The following is a 17,730-nucleotide window of genomic DNA, read 5'->3' as shown; positions in this document are numbered from 1 at the left end:
TAAATTACTTGTTAGTGAAAGTTTGGTGGATGTAAATGTAACATTTTCTGGTGAAGGAATGACCCTTAAGGCTCACAAAGTAGTTCTATTTGCAAGCAGCCCTCATCTATATAGTATATTTTTAGAGAACTCAAGTAATCATCCTTTTGCCATTTATTATTATTATTATTATGGGCAACTCCAAGGAGTCCTTAGGCTCATCGAGGGAGGCCCTGAACATCATATCAAGAAAAACTATTCGGCATTTGCACAGTATCTATCATACCTTGCTTTGAACTCATTTACAGTCATGGCACCCACAATAAACTCTTGCAGCTTATTCCACTCATTCACCACTCTCCAAGTAAAAAACCAAGTTCTAACACCCTTGCTAACTACACTCTTGCTCAGTTTCCATGGATGGCCCCTAATTCTCCCATCACCAGACCTGTTCTGAAAAATTTCCTCTGAATTAATCTTATAAAAACCCTTCAGTAAATTGAATGTCTCAATCATATCACCCCTTTTCGACCTATCAACCAATTTCTGTAACCCACAGATCTTCAACCTGTTCTCGTAAGGTTCATTCCATATACCAGCTATCATCTTGGTCACTTGCCTCTGGATCCTCTCTACCTCCTCCCCATCAAGAAGAAACCCAAGAGCCCAGATCTTGGCACAGTAATCAAGATGGGGGTCTTATCAAGGCTCGATAAACAGGAACAATAACTTACATATCTCTGCTCGTCAAAGTATTCTTCAGTAACCTAGTGATCTGATGAGCTAATTTAGCCACTTTTGCTATGTGACCCCTAAACTTCAACTCCCTATCCACCAACACACCCAAACTTCTGACTTCGTCAACCTCCTGGAGTACAGTTCCACCAATACGATATACTGCTGCTAATTTTTTTCACCCCAAAATGCATAACCTTACACTTTGCTACATTAAACTGATATCCATTCTCATTAGCCCAGACTGCCAATCTATCTAAATCATCCTGCAAAAATTTTGACATAATGTGCATTCACTATTGCTCTACCCAACTTTGCATCCTCAGCAATTAAATGAATAAATTAAATAGCAGTGGTCGAAGAACAGAAGCCTGTGGCACGCCACTATTAACAGGCCATCTTTTGGACTCCACTGCGGAATAAACTACTCTCTGATATCTCTCCATCAACCATCCTCCTATCCATCTCCATGTGCTGCACTTTACTGATTAGAATTCCATGTGGTATCCTGTAAAGGCCTTAGCAAAGTCTAGCAGTATCACTGTAAATCTATTACCCCTTATCCAGTTCAGCCGTCACTGTATTATAAAACGTGAGCAAGTTACTGAGGCCATGATCTATCCTTCACAAAACCATGCTATCCTCCATACAGTATCCCATTTTCATTTATCCATTCCTGTATTTTGCTCTTGACTAATATCTCTAAAACCTTGACAATGATTCCTGATATCTGATAGGTCGGTAATTTGCAACATCAGCCTTGGAACCTCCTTTATGCAATGGAATTATTTTCCCCTCTTTCCACCCCATCAAAACTAACCCAGAGCTGAGACTTAGATTAAACAATATGGTCAAGGGAACTGACAATTCCTTTGCCGCTTCACATAAGACTCGAGCTGGTATACCATCCAATCCCACAGATGTATCTACATTAAGGTTCTGTAATATACTATTCACCTCCATTTCATTCACTTCAATTCCTGTATCAGCCAATTTGTTCACTCATTCCTGCAATATCACAGCCTGGATGATATACCCTTGCAAAGTGTTCACTTAGTAATTTTGCTATTTCATCTGATTCAATTACCTCCCTGCCGTTAGCATTCCTTAGACTCATTTTGTCGTATATATTTTTCCTTTTACTTGCAGCATATTGAAAGAACTGTTTGGGATTCACTTTAGCTTGCATTGCTAATTTACTTTCATAATCTGCTTTAGCTTTTCCCACTAGTTACCCTTCTGGCCTGTGCCTGCAAGTCACCTTTTCTCCTTAAATTTCATCCACAATTGTTTCTCTTTTTGCAGCTCAAGCTAGTGTTATTCATCCATTTAACTCCCACTTGATTTACTCTCCAGACTCTAGGTTTGCAGTCAGCCATTACCTCCCTCAAATGCTCCTTAACCACTTCCCATGCACCATCAACATCCAGCCCTTGCAGTTTAACATGCCTTGGCACTGATCCAAGCAATCTCCTAAGCTCATTGTACTTACCACCCGATAATTCCACATGTACCCTGTCTTAATTGAAAATTTCACATTTAGCCACTTCCCAGATCAAGACCTTATGATCACTCTCACCAGTTGGTGGCAATATGGTCATATTCATGATAGTCAATTTCTCAGATGCAATTACTAGGTCAAGCACTCTCGAATGCCTAGTATATTCCATTACATGCTGTTTCAAGTAGTCATCCATTAGTAACTGCATAAAATTCATTTCCTTCCTCCCATTTATCCCCTCCTCCCTCCAATCACTGTTACCATAATAATTACCTGTCCTCCACTCATTGAGTCTATTTGCCTATGCATACTGTCTCCATCATCTATTCCATTGCCTGGTCTCTAGCAGCACCCAACTATAAATTTTGTTCTGCTCACCTCACTCTCACACCAGATAGCCTCATATATGCTATTTTTGCTATCCTGAAATTGAACTTCTATTCTCTTGGGCTGCAGTTCATCAGCTATCATCAATAACACTCCTCCCCCATTCTTTTCTCTCTGTCTTTCTTGAACACACTATACCCCTCAACATCCAGCCCTTGACTGGATGTTGAGAGGTATAGCACATTCTATCCCACTAACTATATCATCTTCTGTTAGCCATGTCTCACTAATCCCAATAACCTGTGGCCAGGAAGAACTAACAAGGCCAAAAATTCCTCCTTATTCCAAATACTCTTAACATTAGTGTACATAAAGTGCAGAAGTCCCCTAGCCCCACCCCTGTTTTGACGCCTTATACTAACTATCCCATTTTGGTTTGTTATCCTTCATCCCAACGCAGGCATATTATACACATTCTTACTCAACTGCCTCACTGATGTCTGCCTGTCAACTTAACAGCATCCCCACCCTCCCTAAAAGCTCTAGTTTCTGCACATCCACTTTTACTTCATTCAGCAACAATTTTTCCAGTCTCTGAACACCAAATCCATTCAGATGCAAACCATCCTTCTTGTATAAGTCCTTTCACCCATCAAACTCCACACCACTCCTCCTGCATAACCTATGCATAGAGTCATTCATAATTATGGCCCTCCTCCTCAACTCTACTCTGTCATACTGCGGCAACAGACTAACTATCTTAACTCTCTCACGCTTTTCTTTTGCTGCCGCTAGTAATTCTTTCAATTCCTCTCTCATAGCAAATTTTTCACCTTTTAAATCGTTCGTTTCGGACACTACTATCATTTCTTTCACCTTATGCTTCTGTGCTCTAATAGTGTCACTTACATTATTAATTTTCGATCCCGGAAAGCACGATTTCATCTATTACACCTTTTACTGCTGAATCATCATATAATACTCACTCCTTAATTTTTCTTTCACTCCTCTTGATCATGTTCTCATTTATCTTATCACACACTTGCTTCTTTTCGTTAGCTGATCCACTCAGTAGACATTTTTGTAATGTCTACATTACAAGAGCAATTACAAATTATAGGAATTTGTAATCGCTCCAGCTGTTGATTTGCACTATGTATCACTCAACGCAACCGAGCCATCTCCCTCATTGCAGTTAACTCTTTGTTTATTTTATCAGTCAAACCATTCTCTTGCCTTGTACTTATACTTTCACCATCAACTTCACTTTTAAACTCACTCTCTATGCTATCTGGCATTACATCACAGTTTTTTTTTCTATCACACATTCACAATTTTCTATCGCATTCTGACTTTCATCCACCACATCAATCTCATGATTGATGTGGTGGATGAAAGTACTACCATCAACGTGCCCTCTTACTCCATTTAGAACATTTATTGATAAAGGATAGAGTAAATGGTCAAAAACAGGGAAACGGTATTTTTCTAGGGAGGCAGGTGAGAGAGTCAGCTGTAAATAGTACTGTGGCCATTAATTGCTGTGAATTTGGGATTAATTGTTCACAGAAAATTAACAGTATACAGAGTGGGCTATTTCACACACAGGGAGATTATGGGAGGAAGGGAGTATTGCAGTTTATGTATACTGATGCCCGAAGTATTCGGAATAAATGTGAAGAATTTTTGTCATTACTTAGTGCAACTTGGCCAAAAATTATAGGAATTAGCGAGACTTGGTTAACTAAGAATGATATAATTATAGGGATTGAATGTAAGGGGTACAGTATTTTCAGGCAGGACAGAGATGACAGAATGGGGGAAGGGATTTTACTAATGATAGACAAAGTCAAAAAAGGTAGAAATGCCTCAAGGTGACAGGTATGTTGAGGGCATTTGAGGCTGTTTGTTGTGAGATAGAGATCAACACGGCAAAATATGTAATTGGTTAAAATATTTATTTATTATAATAAATTTTATTTTAATATTTTAATAAATATTAAATAAATATTTATTAAAATATGTATAATCCAAGGGGTATAAGGGAGAATGTAGATAGTATGTATTGGCAAATTAGCATGATGAGTGAGGGGCGAGTAATTATTATGGGAGATTTTAACTTTGGGGACATAGATTGGGAGAAGGAATGGTCACAAGGAACAAAGGAAATGGAGTTTATACAGTTGTTAAGAGATAACTACTTGAGACAGCATGTAATGGAAGCAAGAGATTCAAGAGTGTTAAATCTGGTCATAGCATCGGAGAACATATCAATAAGTAATTTAGTTACATTGTTTCCACTTGGGGAAACCATCATGTGGTCTTTACCTGGGAGATTGTAAGATGTGCTGAATATTCTGTTAAGAAAGGGTATATATGGAATTACAAGGCTGGCGATTATGACAAGCTGTGAGAAGTCAGCTTTCAGCAGTGCTATATCATCAGAATTTAAAGGGGATATATGTTGATGGTGCGTGGGAAATTGTCAAGGAGTATTTAAAGAGCTTTCTTTAAATACTCCTGTATCAGACTGTATTCCCAGAGTCAGAAGGAGAAATCAAGTAGGAGTAAGATGGATGAATAATATTATTAAGCAGGAGTTGCAGATACAAACAGAGAAGAAAAGGTTGTGGTCGAAATATAAAGAAAATGAGATGAGCATCCCCATGAGCAGTACAAGGTACAGGCAAAGAGAGTAACCTGTATGGTAAGGAAAGCCAAAGCTAATTATGAAAGGAAGCAAGTTGATGAGTCCAAAAGAAATCCTAAGGAGTTCTTTCACTATGTGGCAAGTAAAAGGAAGGATAACTTTAAAAAGTGTTGATGGTAGGGAAATTACAGAAGCAAATCAAATTGTTGAGTTACTTAGTGATCATTTTGCAAAGGTGTACCATCTTGATTGTGATATTGCAGTGCTGAATGTGTCATTGACTGATGAGAGTCTAGAGATAGATGAAATAGAGCGGCTTAGTATATTACAAAACCTTAATGCTAACACTGCCATTGGGTTAGATGGCATATCGTGTTAGGAGAATGTGCAAGAGAATTAGCACCTCCTCTAACCAGGCTGTTTAATTTAAGCCTCAGTTCTGGTAAAGTTCCAATAGAGTAGAAAGAGGGGAAAATAATTCCACTGCATAAGGGAGGCTCCAAGACAGAGGTTGCAAATTATAGACCAATCAATATATCTGGAGTAGTAGTTAAGGTTTTGGAGAAATTGGTAAAAATTAGAATTCAGGACTGGGTGTACAGCAATATGATACTTTATAAGGGGAAACATAGTTTTGTGAAGGGTAGGTCTTGTCTCAGTACTTGCTTACTTTCTGTAATAAAGTAACAGTGGAGTTAGATAAAGGAAATCCTTACTCAGTGATACTGCTGGACTTTGCAAAGGCATTTGACAGGATTCCACACAGAACTCTATTGCATAAAGTAGAGCAAATGGGTATGGATCTGAAGTTGGCGATTTGGATTAGAGGGTGGCTGATGGATAGATATCAAAGAGTGATTTGCAAAAGAAGCTGAGTCCAGGAGAAGGCAGGTGACTAGTGGTGTACCTCACGGCTCAGTGCTTGGTCCTCTATTGTTTAATTTGTACATTAATGATATTGGAAATAATTTGAAAGGAAATATCCACTTGTTTGCTGATGATGCAAAATTAGGAAGAGCAATAGTCAATTCAGAATGTAGATATCTTGCAAGATACCTTAATAGGCTGACGGTATAGGCTAAGGTAAATGGCTGTCTGTTTAACGTGGCTAAGTGTAAGGTGATGCACTTCGGGAGGATGAGATCACATGCTGTTTACTATATTAATGGAACTGAACTGCAAGAAGTTGACGAGGGAAGGGACTTGGTTATTGTGGACAGAGAACTTAAGTTTAAAGGGCATATTGCAAAGGTTGCCAAAACATCACATCAAATTACAGTTGTTGTAAGAACACACTGGCAAGAATAGAGTTCCAGATGAGGAGGCACAATTATAAAAGGACGTTTTATTTGATTCATGACTTAAAGCACAAGTTTAAGCCTGAATTGAATGTCATCAAAGACAGGAATGGAGCATTACTAACAGAAGAGTTGGAATGACAAGGTGCCAAGAGAGAAGCTATTCAATACGCTGCAGTTATATGGTGTCAATGGGGCATTATATCAAGCAATATTTAGTCTTTATTTGAGTTGTGAGTCAGCAGTTAGAATTGAAGGAAGTACAGGAAGATGGTTTAATGTTAAATCTGGTGTGAGACAAGGATGTACATTATCCCCTCTGTTATTCATTATCTATATGGATCACATTATGAAGGAAAGTGGTATTAAACATGATATCAAAATTGGAGATGTTAATGTCAGCTCTTTGCTTTATGCGGATGATGTTATACTTCTAAATAAATCCGCTACAAGTCTGCAAGATTCTCTGACTAAATTGAATAGCTGTTGTAATAGATATGGTATGAAGGTCAGCAATAAAAAGACAAAGACAATGAAAATAGGCAGAATCATTGAAAATGTCAACTGTGTTGTGAATGGAGAACCTGTGGAACAAGTAAAACATTTCAGCTACTTAGGCACAATTTTTACTGAAGATGGTAAACTAAATATAGAAATAGACAACAGAATCAGCAAAGCTGGTATCGTGGGAAGTCAATTGAATAAATTCATATGGAATAAGAAAGAAATTAGTCGGAACACTAAATTAGCTGTATACAAGACTGTGTTCAAACCAATTTTAACTTATGGATCTGAGAGCTGGGTCAGAAGTAAAACACTTGACCAAAGACTAGAGACCGCAGATATGAGAGTCCTGAGAAAGATTATAGGCGTGAACAGATGGCATCAATGGCAGTATCATATTAAAAACGAGGATATTAGGAAAGAACTTGACATTGTCAGCATCCAGGAATGCGTTAGCAGAGCTAATCTCAGATGGTATGGTCACTTAAATAGAATGGGAGAGGAAAGATTAGCAAAACAAGTGTTCTCTTCCAGGTTGGCAGGAAAACGACCCAGAGGAAGACCAAGATATAGGTGGATTGATACGGTACAAAGTGCCTTAGACGATAGAAATATAAGATCTGGTAATGTTGGAGTCTTGACAAGTAACAGACTGATTTGGAGGAAAATTGTAGATAGGAAGTTAGTAATGATGTAATTTTTTCATGTAGTACTGTCATATCCTGTACACCCCTTGAGGGTACATGGCAGGAATTTGATGATGATGATGATGATGATGAGTTGGAAATCAAAAACAGATGGGAAGAATACTGTGAGGAACTGTACAACAGAGTGGATAAAGAAAATGTGGAGCCCTCTCACCAGGAAAATTTTGATTTGGAACCTCCTCCACTTAGGCATGAAATTGAAAGCACAGTTAAGCAGCTTAACAGCAGTAAGCCCCAGGTGCAGATGAAATCCCAGCAGAGTTAGTTAAAGCCACAGGGATGGAGGGATAAAAGAGTGTTTCATAAATTGATTACAAGGATATGGGAGACAAGTTCATGGCCTAGAGACTGGAAGAAGTCAGTTTTCATACCACTACATAAGAAATGTGATATGAAGGCATGCAAGAACTATAGTACTATTAGTTTAATATCTCATTCAAGCAAAAATTTTATTTTTGCTTGAATGAGATATTAAACTAATATCTCATTCAAGGAACAAGCAGGTTTTAAGAAAGGTGCGGGACTAGAGATCAAATCCTTTGCCTTAGACAGATTATAGAAAAATATAAAGAATTCAGACTCCCTCTGGTAATGTGTTTCTTAGACTACTCTAAAACCTTTGACTTTGTTGAGCATGTGAAACTGTGGGAAGTAATGAAAAGAATGGGTTTTCCTCAACACACTATCAGGTTGATAGCCAACTTGTACAGGGTGCAAGAAGCCACGGTAAGAACAGGTGTTGGATTGACTGACTGGCTTCAAGTTGGAAAAGGAGTTAGGCAAGGATGCTTACTTTCTCCTCACTTGTTTAGTATATATGTGGAGAACATCATACATGAAGCATTGGATGAGCTCAGGACATGAATTAGGATAGGAGGTAGATTGATCAGTAATCTGAGGTATGCTAATGATACAGTACTCCTTTGTAATGACATGGAAGAACTAGGACTAATTCTTGACAAAGTTAACAAGATCAGTAATAACAGAGGACTTCAACTCAATCCTAGTAAGACAAAGATTGTGGTTCTCAAAGGAAATACAAACAGAAAATCTCTTGAGAAACAAGTGTACCTTAATGGAGAAAGAATTGAGGAAGTCAGCAAGTTTGAGTACCGTGGATCCATTATTAATGTGAAGAATTGCTGTTCAGAAAAAGTTAGGAATGGCTAAAAACAACAGTCAGAGACCTATCTAAAATCTGGAAGGATGGATATCTCTCCATGGGAACAAAGTTGAGGATTTTGGGTGCAGTTGTTTTTCCAACAGCGACTTATGGATGTGAGACTTGGAACGTAAAGAAGTCAGATAAGAAACGGATATCTGCTTTTGAGATGTGGTGCTCAGAAGGCTGTTGAGGATATCATATACTGAAAGGTGTACAAATGAATGGGTGTTAGAAAAGATCAGTAGAACTTTAAGGCTCCTTAAGGATATTGACAGAAGAAAGTTAAAATATAGCCTTTTGGCTCGTTATTTTAGTAATAATTGATGGGTACACCTTTCTGGCAATTCATATAGTAAAGTATGCAAGCTCTGTTCACTAAAATCTTGGTATTATCCAGGTCTACCTACTCATCGATGAGACCTCAATAAAGGTCGAAACCGGTCTGGGTAGTGACCTTCCCTCATAATGTAAAACAGTAATACATCTCCTAGGAGCTGCGTTTTACATTATGAGAAAATATTAAGGACAGTGATAGTAGCTTGCTCCACATTTGCTCCGAGTTGCCCTAGTGTTGTATCACCAGACGTTGACTTACACTTGGACTTGCCGAACGTTCTTCGGCATGAAACTCTTAGATTTCGATCTTCGAGTTTCTTATTCGGCTTTAAAATAATGAGGGATTTTTTATCCCCTTAATTAAATAAAGTTAAAGTATTTTGAATACATAGAAAGGATGGAAGCGGGACTTCTCAGAACAGTAATAGAAGGTAAAGTTCCTGGGAAAAGAGGAAGGGATAGACCATCAATGAGACAGATGGATGGTGTATGTGGAGTGACTGATCTTCAGAGTTGAGGCCACCAGAAAAGCAAGCAATAGAACTACGTGACGAGGCCTGGTGTGGCACATCACCGAGCATCAGAGTGACTATACGGCATCTGTAGATGCCTAATGAACATATAGATAGATACATATAGAACATTCTTTGATCATGAGTTCCTTCTGTCACATGCTGCTTGAAGAAGTTGTCCCGCAACAGCTCAATAAATGTATTTTCATTCTTCTCATGAGAATCTCCTGCTACCCAATCAATATTTGGATAATTAAAGTCTCCCATTATGATTACTCTTTTCACACTCATCTTTTCTATTTGGTGATGCATTTCTTCATTATTAGGAACTGATCCACCAGGTCTGTAACAACACCCCCACTATGTAATTAATCTTGTTAGATTCCATCTCAGACCAGATAGCTTCAAACTCACTTCACATGCAATATTGTTAGTGGTGGTAATACTACAATCATAGGTCTCAACTCTAACTGGATTCAAGTCATTCGATATCATTAGCGGCACACCCTCTCCTATCCTTTCTAAAAATACTGTATCCTTCATACTCAATACCAGTTAGTATATCTAATTCATAACCAGGTCTCACTAACTAATACCTACAATTTGAGGTTGCAACATATTGACTAAGGCAACAAACTCTACCCCTTTGTTTCTTATACTCCTAGCATTTGTGTTCAGATATAATAATCTACCTGTTTGTTCTTTTGTATAGCCTTGTCTGCAGTCTGCCTGACACAATTGGACAACTTGCAGATCTCTATTCTTCTCTGATGCCTTATACATGTAGACATCTTTGCACATGTTTGATGGGTCCAAACCGGATGAACACAAACCCGAAATCTTTCTCTCCTCGTCAACATTTCCACGACAAAGCCCATTCCCATCATTAACACAGTCATATAACATTGTTGCTCTTACATTCACATTCACACCATTCCTCCCTTTATAATTTAATTTCCCTGACTCTCTGTGTTAGGTCTAATACCAGTTATTAGTTTTTCTAGACTCCTGATACCAAACCCATTCAGGTGTAGGCAATCTCCCTCTTATACAAATCCAGTCTTCTCTCAAACTCACCACACACACATCCATAAACTCGCATCCATTCCTTCTACATAGCCTATGCATTAAATCGTTTGCCATCTTAGCCCTTAATTTATTTTTACCATAGCGAGATAAAATACTGATGATTTTCACTTTCTCACTCTTTACTCTTGCCTCTTCCAACAACCCTTTCATATCTTCTTTCAAATATCAGCAATAAGTTAATAAATAGTTATTTTCTTATCAGTCTGTGTTCTCATCTATACCATTAAAAGTAATCAACAAAATTTAAGTTGGATTTCTCGTCGTTTTTTTTTTTTTTTTTTTTTTCCAATGTCCTTTTAATAATTGTTCCCCAGATTTTTTTGAAATTTCTTTATTTTTTTTCATCTATATCTTTATCTTTTAGATATGTTATTATGCAGCCTAAATAATTAAACTGCATCATCTGTTCTGTTATTTTATTTTCTGTGACTATTTTTGATCTAAAATGATCTTGACCTTTAAATGCTATGATTTTGATTTTCTTTTGCAAAATTTTTATTGTTGGCTTATTTTATTTAATTTATAAACTGATTTTTGTCGGTCATTTTCATTGTCTTGTAATATAATATAATCATCTGGATACTGCATTGTATTTTCTGATTAACTGAATACCTTGTTTTATTGTTGTTTTCCAGAGTTGGAGATAAACTTCATCCCTGTCTTCTGAAAGTAGATTGTTTGCAATATGCTTAAATTTTTTATTCACAGATTTGTATATTTTGTAACTTGAATTTAGTAAACTTATTTCTCTGTAATTTCCTCAATCATATCTGTCTCCTCTCTTAAATATAGATATTACCTTAGCTTTTGACCAGTCTGATGGAACTTCACATTTCCTCCAACAGTTAAACTCTAAGAATTTTTGATGTAAATATGTACTTTACTTCAAAAGCTCTATATTTATACCATCTAATTCTTCTTTATTTTGTTTTTGAAGGAATGATTTATATGCTACTTGTTTTTTCTTTTATTGTGTTTTCTACATCTGTGTTCCAAATTTTTAATGTTCTTTTTAATATTTTATGTTTCTTTCCAAGTACTTCAGAGGCTGCCTTATGAATTATCTTTATTAAAGTTTTTTATTCTTCTTCTATATCTTCATTAATTTGGCTTCTTTTAGGTAATCTGTTAATTGTGATTGATATAGCATTCCGATTCTTTGTAATAGATACACTTTGTATACTTGTTCTATTTCTTGTTTTTTCTTATTTATTTCTTTCAAAAAATTTCATTTCCTGTGTACATCTCTCATATGTGGAGCAAGTTTCTGATTAGTAATGCTGTAGCCAAGATCTATAATCTTGTTCCTCTGTCATTCCAAGTATTTTCTCCATATTTATCTAAAATATTTGGGATTGGATTATTTCCAACTCTAGCATTAAGATCTCCTGCTATTAGTATATAGTCATTTTTTATTACATCTATTTAACTGTTTTTGTAGTTCCTCATAAAACTGTTCAGAATCCTCTTTTCTACCTTCTTCATGGGCATAGATGCCTATGATACTTAAGTTGCTTCTGTTTCTTTTTGATTTAACTGTTATAATTCAGTCATTTACCAAATTGTACTTTTATATTCTATTTTTCCATTTATTATTAATTAAAATGGCCACTTCACTTGTAGCTCTGTTATGCTGGTCCACTCCAACTGCACGTAATATGACCATATTTTGTCCCCTTCGGTTTCTTTTTTGTGTCTGTTATCATGCCTATATTAATATTGGTGATTCCTTTAATAATTGATTATAGTTTGTTTTAGTTGAATTATAGTTTATTTTCAAACTTTGCACAAGAAAATTATATCACTTTTGGAGTACATATACAGTAGCAAACAAATTAATCTGAACACTTACATTTTAAAGAAAAAATTTAATCTTGCAAGAAAATAAGTTCATTAATTTGCTAAGGCATGGACTCCACCAACATAGAACACAATTTTCTTATTTCTGCATCTTGAAACCATATATTTATAATGGATTATATTAAGTTATCCTTTGTATCACAATTTAATTTTCCAAGTCTCTTTTTCACTATGGCCCACAAATTTTCTATTGGGTTAATATCAGGAGAGTCAATATCACTGAAGCAACCTGAAGAGTTACCTGGCCACTCATTGGAGAAAACAGTGATCCTGTGGGACCACTGTTTTCTCCAATATTTTTATGTATTGGTCACTTTTCATCATACCATCACCAGGCACAAGTGATCCTGGACTGTCATGTGTTTAATAACAACCCCAGAAGATCTTTTTAGTGGGTGTTTAGGCATTATAGAAGGTGGGTGGGAGACATCTTCTCAGCTGTTGATTTGCAAACATAGGGTACTCACTCTCCTTGGACAAAGAAATGGCTCTCATTTGAGAATATGACCTTCCACTTCTCAATAGATCAATCTTTGTATAGTTTTGTCTACTAGAGCCTCTTTTTCTGCATAGCGTTCAACAGTTGTTTCTTTTTTTGGTTTAATGTTTCTGACACGACGAACTGTCATGTTAGAAACATTAATCCCACTACCTGTCAAGTCTCTTAAGTCTACAGTAGACAATCTTGAATTCGTTTTGCTTTTCCTAACTAGTAAACAATCTTGAGTAATTGTAGTTTTCCTTTTTCAAGCACATTTTCCTTTTCTGTCAGGAAAAAAGGTACCTGTCTCCCTAAACCTTAAAATCGCATTAACAGTACCCAAACCAACACCACACTCATTGGCAATATGTCTTTAAGTCATGGATATGTGCTGAGAAAGAGTACATATTTTTGAATGCTTTCTTGGAGATGTATTCATTTTATAGCTACACAAAATTAAGAAAACACTATGAATGTCAACTTGTTTACACTATTAAAAATGCACAACACTATTAATAAACATTGTGGAGGCAGTTAGAACACACAGCACTCAACCAAAATAATGAACTAAAACCAAATTATTGTGAACTGAAACAAAAACCAAACCAAAAACTTGACGAAAACAGCTTGTTCAGATCAACAGAAATATTTCTTTTGTTTTTTCCCCTTACTTTCAAAACAAAGTATTCAATATTATTATTATTTTGCTATTTTTGCACCAGATGAACATTGAAAATAATTATAATGTTATTAATATTGTTTTAATCGCATGTTATACAAAGGGCTCAGCTGGTATATAACAGTCATTTCATGACTGTTTCAGTTTCTAATTGGGTGGGGGAGGGATACTGCAGCTCAGATTACTGCAGATAACATTATAAATTATTATAAATGTCATGATATATGTAAAGATTTATGTTTTGTTTTCTATGAAGAAAACTTTACAAGTGCAGGAACTAAACATTCTGTGAAGTGTAATTTTTAACTGGGATTATGAATAAACTAAACTTAATTTAGAGCATATAATTTTTTTTAAAAAACTTGGACAAATGGGATTATTTCATAAAATAATTGTTTTTGATGAAAGCTGTTCAGGAATAACACATTGATTCTGACAGTGCTTTTCCAAGGCAGGTACAATATCCCTGTGCAGTAAATGATTACAACCATTTCCCATACCCATCAATAGCTGTCTTTTTAGTGATTTAAAAGTAAAAATTCTAGTACTGTTTGGAAGTTTATCTTATTTTGTCCTTCCATTAATACTAAACTGCAATTATTTGATAAAAGAAAAAAAAATTCTGTAAGGAATTGTCGTTTCTTGTTTTCATTATCACTGGCTCTGAGATGTTGATGTGAATGCAAGTTAATCTGGCACTCTCTTGAGTTTTATGGATTATCCCCCCCCCCCCCTCCAATGGTGATAACTCTTGACTTACACACTTCATATTAATGTTCCTGCAACTTTGTTACATATTATCCATATTTTGGTGAATATGTAAATCTGTTGTGCCTGGTAAGGTGGTTCAAAAAGTTTCAAGTATTGAAATATATTGTCCAAACAAGGTGATGTTAACTTTTATTTAATATGTTTTTCAGTGATAATGTCAAACCAGAAATCATTGCCATCATTAAAAAAAGTGAGCATAATAAGAAGAATAGGTCCTAAAACATCTTCCTCTGCTGTGTCTACCACTACAAAGTCTATTCAGCCTACTACAATCATCCTTAGAAAATCTCTTGCAGAAGCTACTTTACAGAAAAAGAATCAATCAGCAATAACCACTGCTGGCATTCTAAGCCCAGGTAAGTTTGCATCTTGAAAATTATCATATGCATTAAGTTATTCATGTTATCCCTTTTTATAATAAAATGATTTTGCTTATTTATTTGACTGAAGCTATTCCATGGATAACAGTCATGTTGTCATATTCATATTTCCGTATCAACAATAGGTTCATTCTGCATTGCTGTGTTGCATATGACAGTTTATGTCAAGATATATAATTCTGGCGAAGTGATAATTTATAGTTATACATACTTTCCAATACTTTAGGATGTTTTTAGAGTCTTATGCCACAAATATTCCTACTGTATTAACAAGCATGGACAAATCACCTATTGCTGTATTTAACCTTGGGGTGGGACACGACAGTTTGTCTCATACTTCTTGTGGCATCTGCATTGATTTAAACCAAAACGTGTTGGGAGATGAGAATGTGTTTGTTTCAGGATATACTAGAAACCACTAATTAAAGGGAATCCTATATCTGGTTGGTATATTCAAATTACTGAAAGATGTAAATATGTGAACCAAAATTAATCAGACATGAGCCATGTGAGAATGAGTAATACCTATAAGAGACACAAATGAATTACTAATAATTTATAGTTATGGTATTATGTGTGTGTCCAGTAAGTGTGGAGTGGAAGGAATTGCATGCCCTCCTATAATGTCTAGATATTCACATGATGGGAGTGGAAAACCTGAGAGAGAGAAAGAAAGAGATTTGTTTAGAAAATATAAATAACTAACCAATAGTAAACAACACTTGTATACATCGGAAGCTTGGTAAACAACTATAGGGCAGGAGCATATCCATCGAAATAATAATGTCAATCAGATGATTCATCAAAATGTGGCATGAATTATGTGTGCATTGATAGAGTGCCAAGTGAGCATATCATCCTATAAAATTTGTTCTGCTTGTTATGTCATCATCAAAACGTCATCAAATTCCTGCCATGTACCCTGAAGGGGTGTACAGGATATGATAGTACTACATGAAAAATTTATATCATTACTAACTTCCTATCTTGTTAAATTGGATTTAAACGGTATTGATGCGAACACAGATCGATAAGAAAATAACTATTTATTAACTTAAAAGCTAATATTTCGCTGGTATTATATCCAGCATCTTCAGAGCACACAAACAAAGTTTGTTACAAATGCGAGACAACCACAATTCAGCGTAACAGTGGGACTAGCATAAGTAATTGCAGCGTGCAACACAAGACTAAAGTCCTAATACAGTGCCATCTAAGTTAAAAAAAAAAAAAAAAAAAAAAAACAGCAGTACAAAGTTTTGAAAAAATTTAAAATTAAAATAAATAAATATTAATTTGGTCTTAGGATGACTGTCTCCCAAATCTTTGGTAGATTTATATACAGCCATACTTGTTAAGGTGTGGAGTATGTTTTAAGGCTTCTGTGCAGTACTTTTGTTTTTTTCCAATTGATCCTGTGTGCTGGGTTATCCAATGCATGGTCTGCCAGACCCGACTTGCCATAGCGAAAATGTCGGATATATTTATTGTGTTCACTGAGGCGGAGGTCCACAGTTCTTCCTATCTGTCCGTAGTAGGCTCGATGGCAAGAACAGGGCATTTCATAGACTCCTGGATGTGATAAAGGAGTGAATCTGTCCTTAGGTGAACAGATGAGAGTTGATAATTTCACATAAGGTTTAAATACGGTGCACAGTTTGGTGTTTGTTAAGCACCCTAGATATCTTTTCAGATGTGCCTTTAATATATGTGATGTAGTTTTGTTGTAGTCGTTTGTGGTAGATAGTGGGGGGGGGGGGATTTCTGGGTAGCATTTAGCATTTTATCTATCTTATGGGGATTATAGCCATTGGTTATGAAGGTGTGACACAGGTGAGAAAGTTCAGCAGTGAGAGCAATGTCATTGGAACAGATTGCTCTAGCTCTATGGGTTAGTGTTTTTAAGATAATATTGTTGAGAAGGGTGATGGTGTGATTGTTTGTGTAAATATCTCCCTGTATGTGTGGGTTTTCTATTAACCGAAAATGATAAGGCACGTTCTGGAAGATGTGTGATCAGTGTGTCCAGGAATGGCAGGCAGTCATTGGCTTCTAGTTCCATTGTAAAGTGGATTTTAGGGTGCTGGCTATTTAGATGCACTAAAAATGTATTCAATATGTCTGGGCCATGTGGCCAAATAGCAAACACATCATCAACGTAGCGTAGCCAGAGACTAGGTTTGAGAGTGGCTGTGTTGATAGCTAGCTTTTCCAGATGTTCTATGTAGAAGTTGGCTAAGGGGGGGAAAAAGGGGATCCTGTAGCTGTCCCATCTAATTGTTTGTATATTTTCCCTTTCCATGTAAAATAACCTGCCTGTACTGTGAATTTAAATAGCTGAAATATATCAGGGGGAAATTGTGAATTTAGTAAGTTAAGTGTTTCAGTCAATGGTACATTAGTGAATAATGAGGTGATATCAAAACTCACAATTAGGTCAACTATTTAAGGTGCAATTTTTTAAAATACATTTTAGGTGGGTAGAATTTTTAACAAAAGAGGGGGAATTGTTTATGCAAGTGGCTAGTAGTTTGGCTAAATGTTTAGCTAGTTTATATGTAGGACTGTTTATACTATTTACAATAGGGCGTAAAGGTGTACCTTGTTTGTGGATTTTTGGAACTCGATATATTCTGGGTGTTTTAACGTGAAAAGGTTTGAGTTTGTTGATTGTTTCTTTTGGCCAGGAAGTAACTTTGTTCAATAACTTGCACACCTTATTCTTTTGTGAGTTGGTGGGATCTCGATCTATAATT

The 17,730-nt window shown here is 36.1% G+C and overlaps 1 protein-coding gene across 4 annotated transcripts in view; it reads left to right on the top strand.

Annotated features, from left to right (window-relative positions):
- The window catches only part of LOC150097413 (uncharacterized protein C19orf47 homolog), a 172,004-nt gene that overhangs the window by 133,944 nt on the left and 20,330 nt on the right, over positions 1-17,730 (top strand). For all 4 annotated transcript variants that reach the window (XM_090407372.1, XM_090407370.1, XM_090407369.1 and 1 more), the window contains one exon: positions 14,744-14,950. In XM_090407372.1, coding sequence (XP_090263498.1) covers positions 14,744-14,950 — 207 coding nt within the window. The remainder of the gene's footprint in view (positions 1-14,743; positions 14,951-17,730) is intronic.

Source organism: Typopeltis vanoorti, chromosome 17 (assembly GCF_054136105.1).
Source record: "Typopeltis vanoorti isolate ZY-2024b chromosome 17, IOZ_Tvanoo_1.0, whole genome shotgun sequence".
Lineage (NCBI taxonomy): Eukaryota > Metazoa > Arthropoda > Arachnida > Uropygi > Thelyphonidae > Typopeltis > Typopeltis vanoorti.
This window is presented reverse-complemented; position numbering and strand designations above follow the sequence as displayed.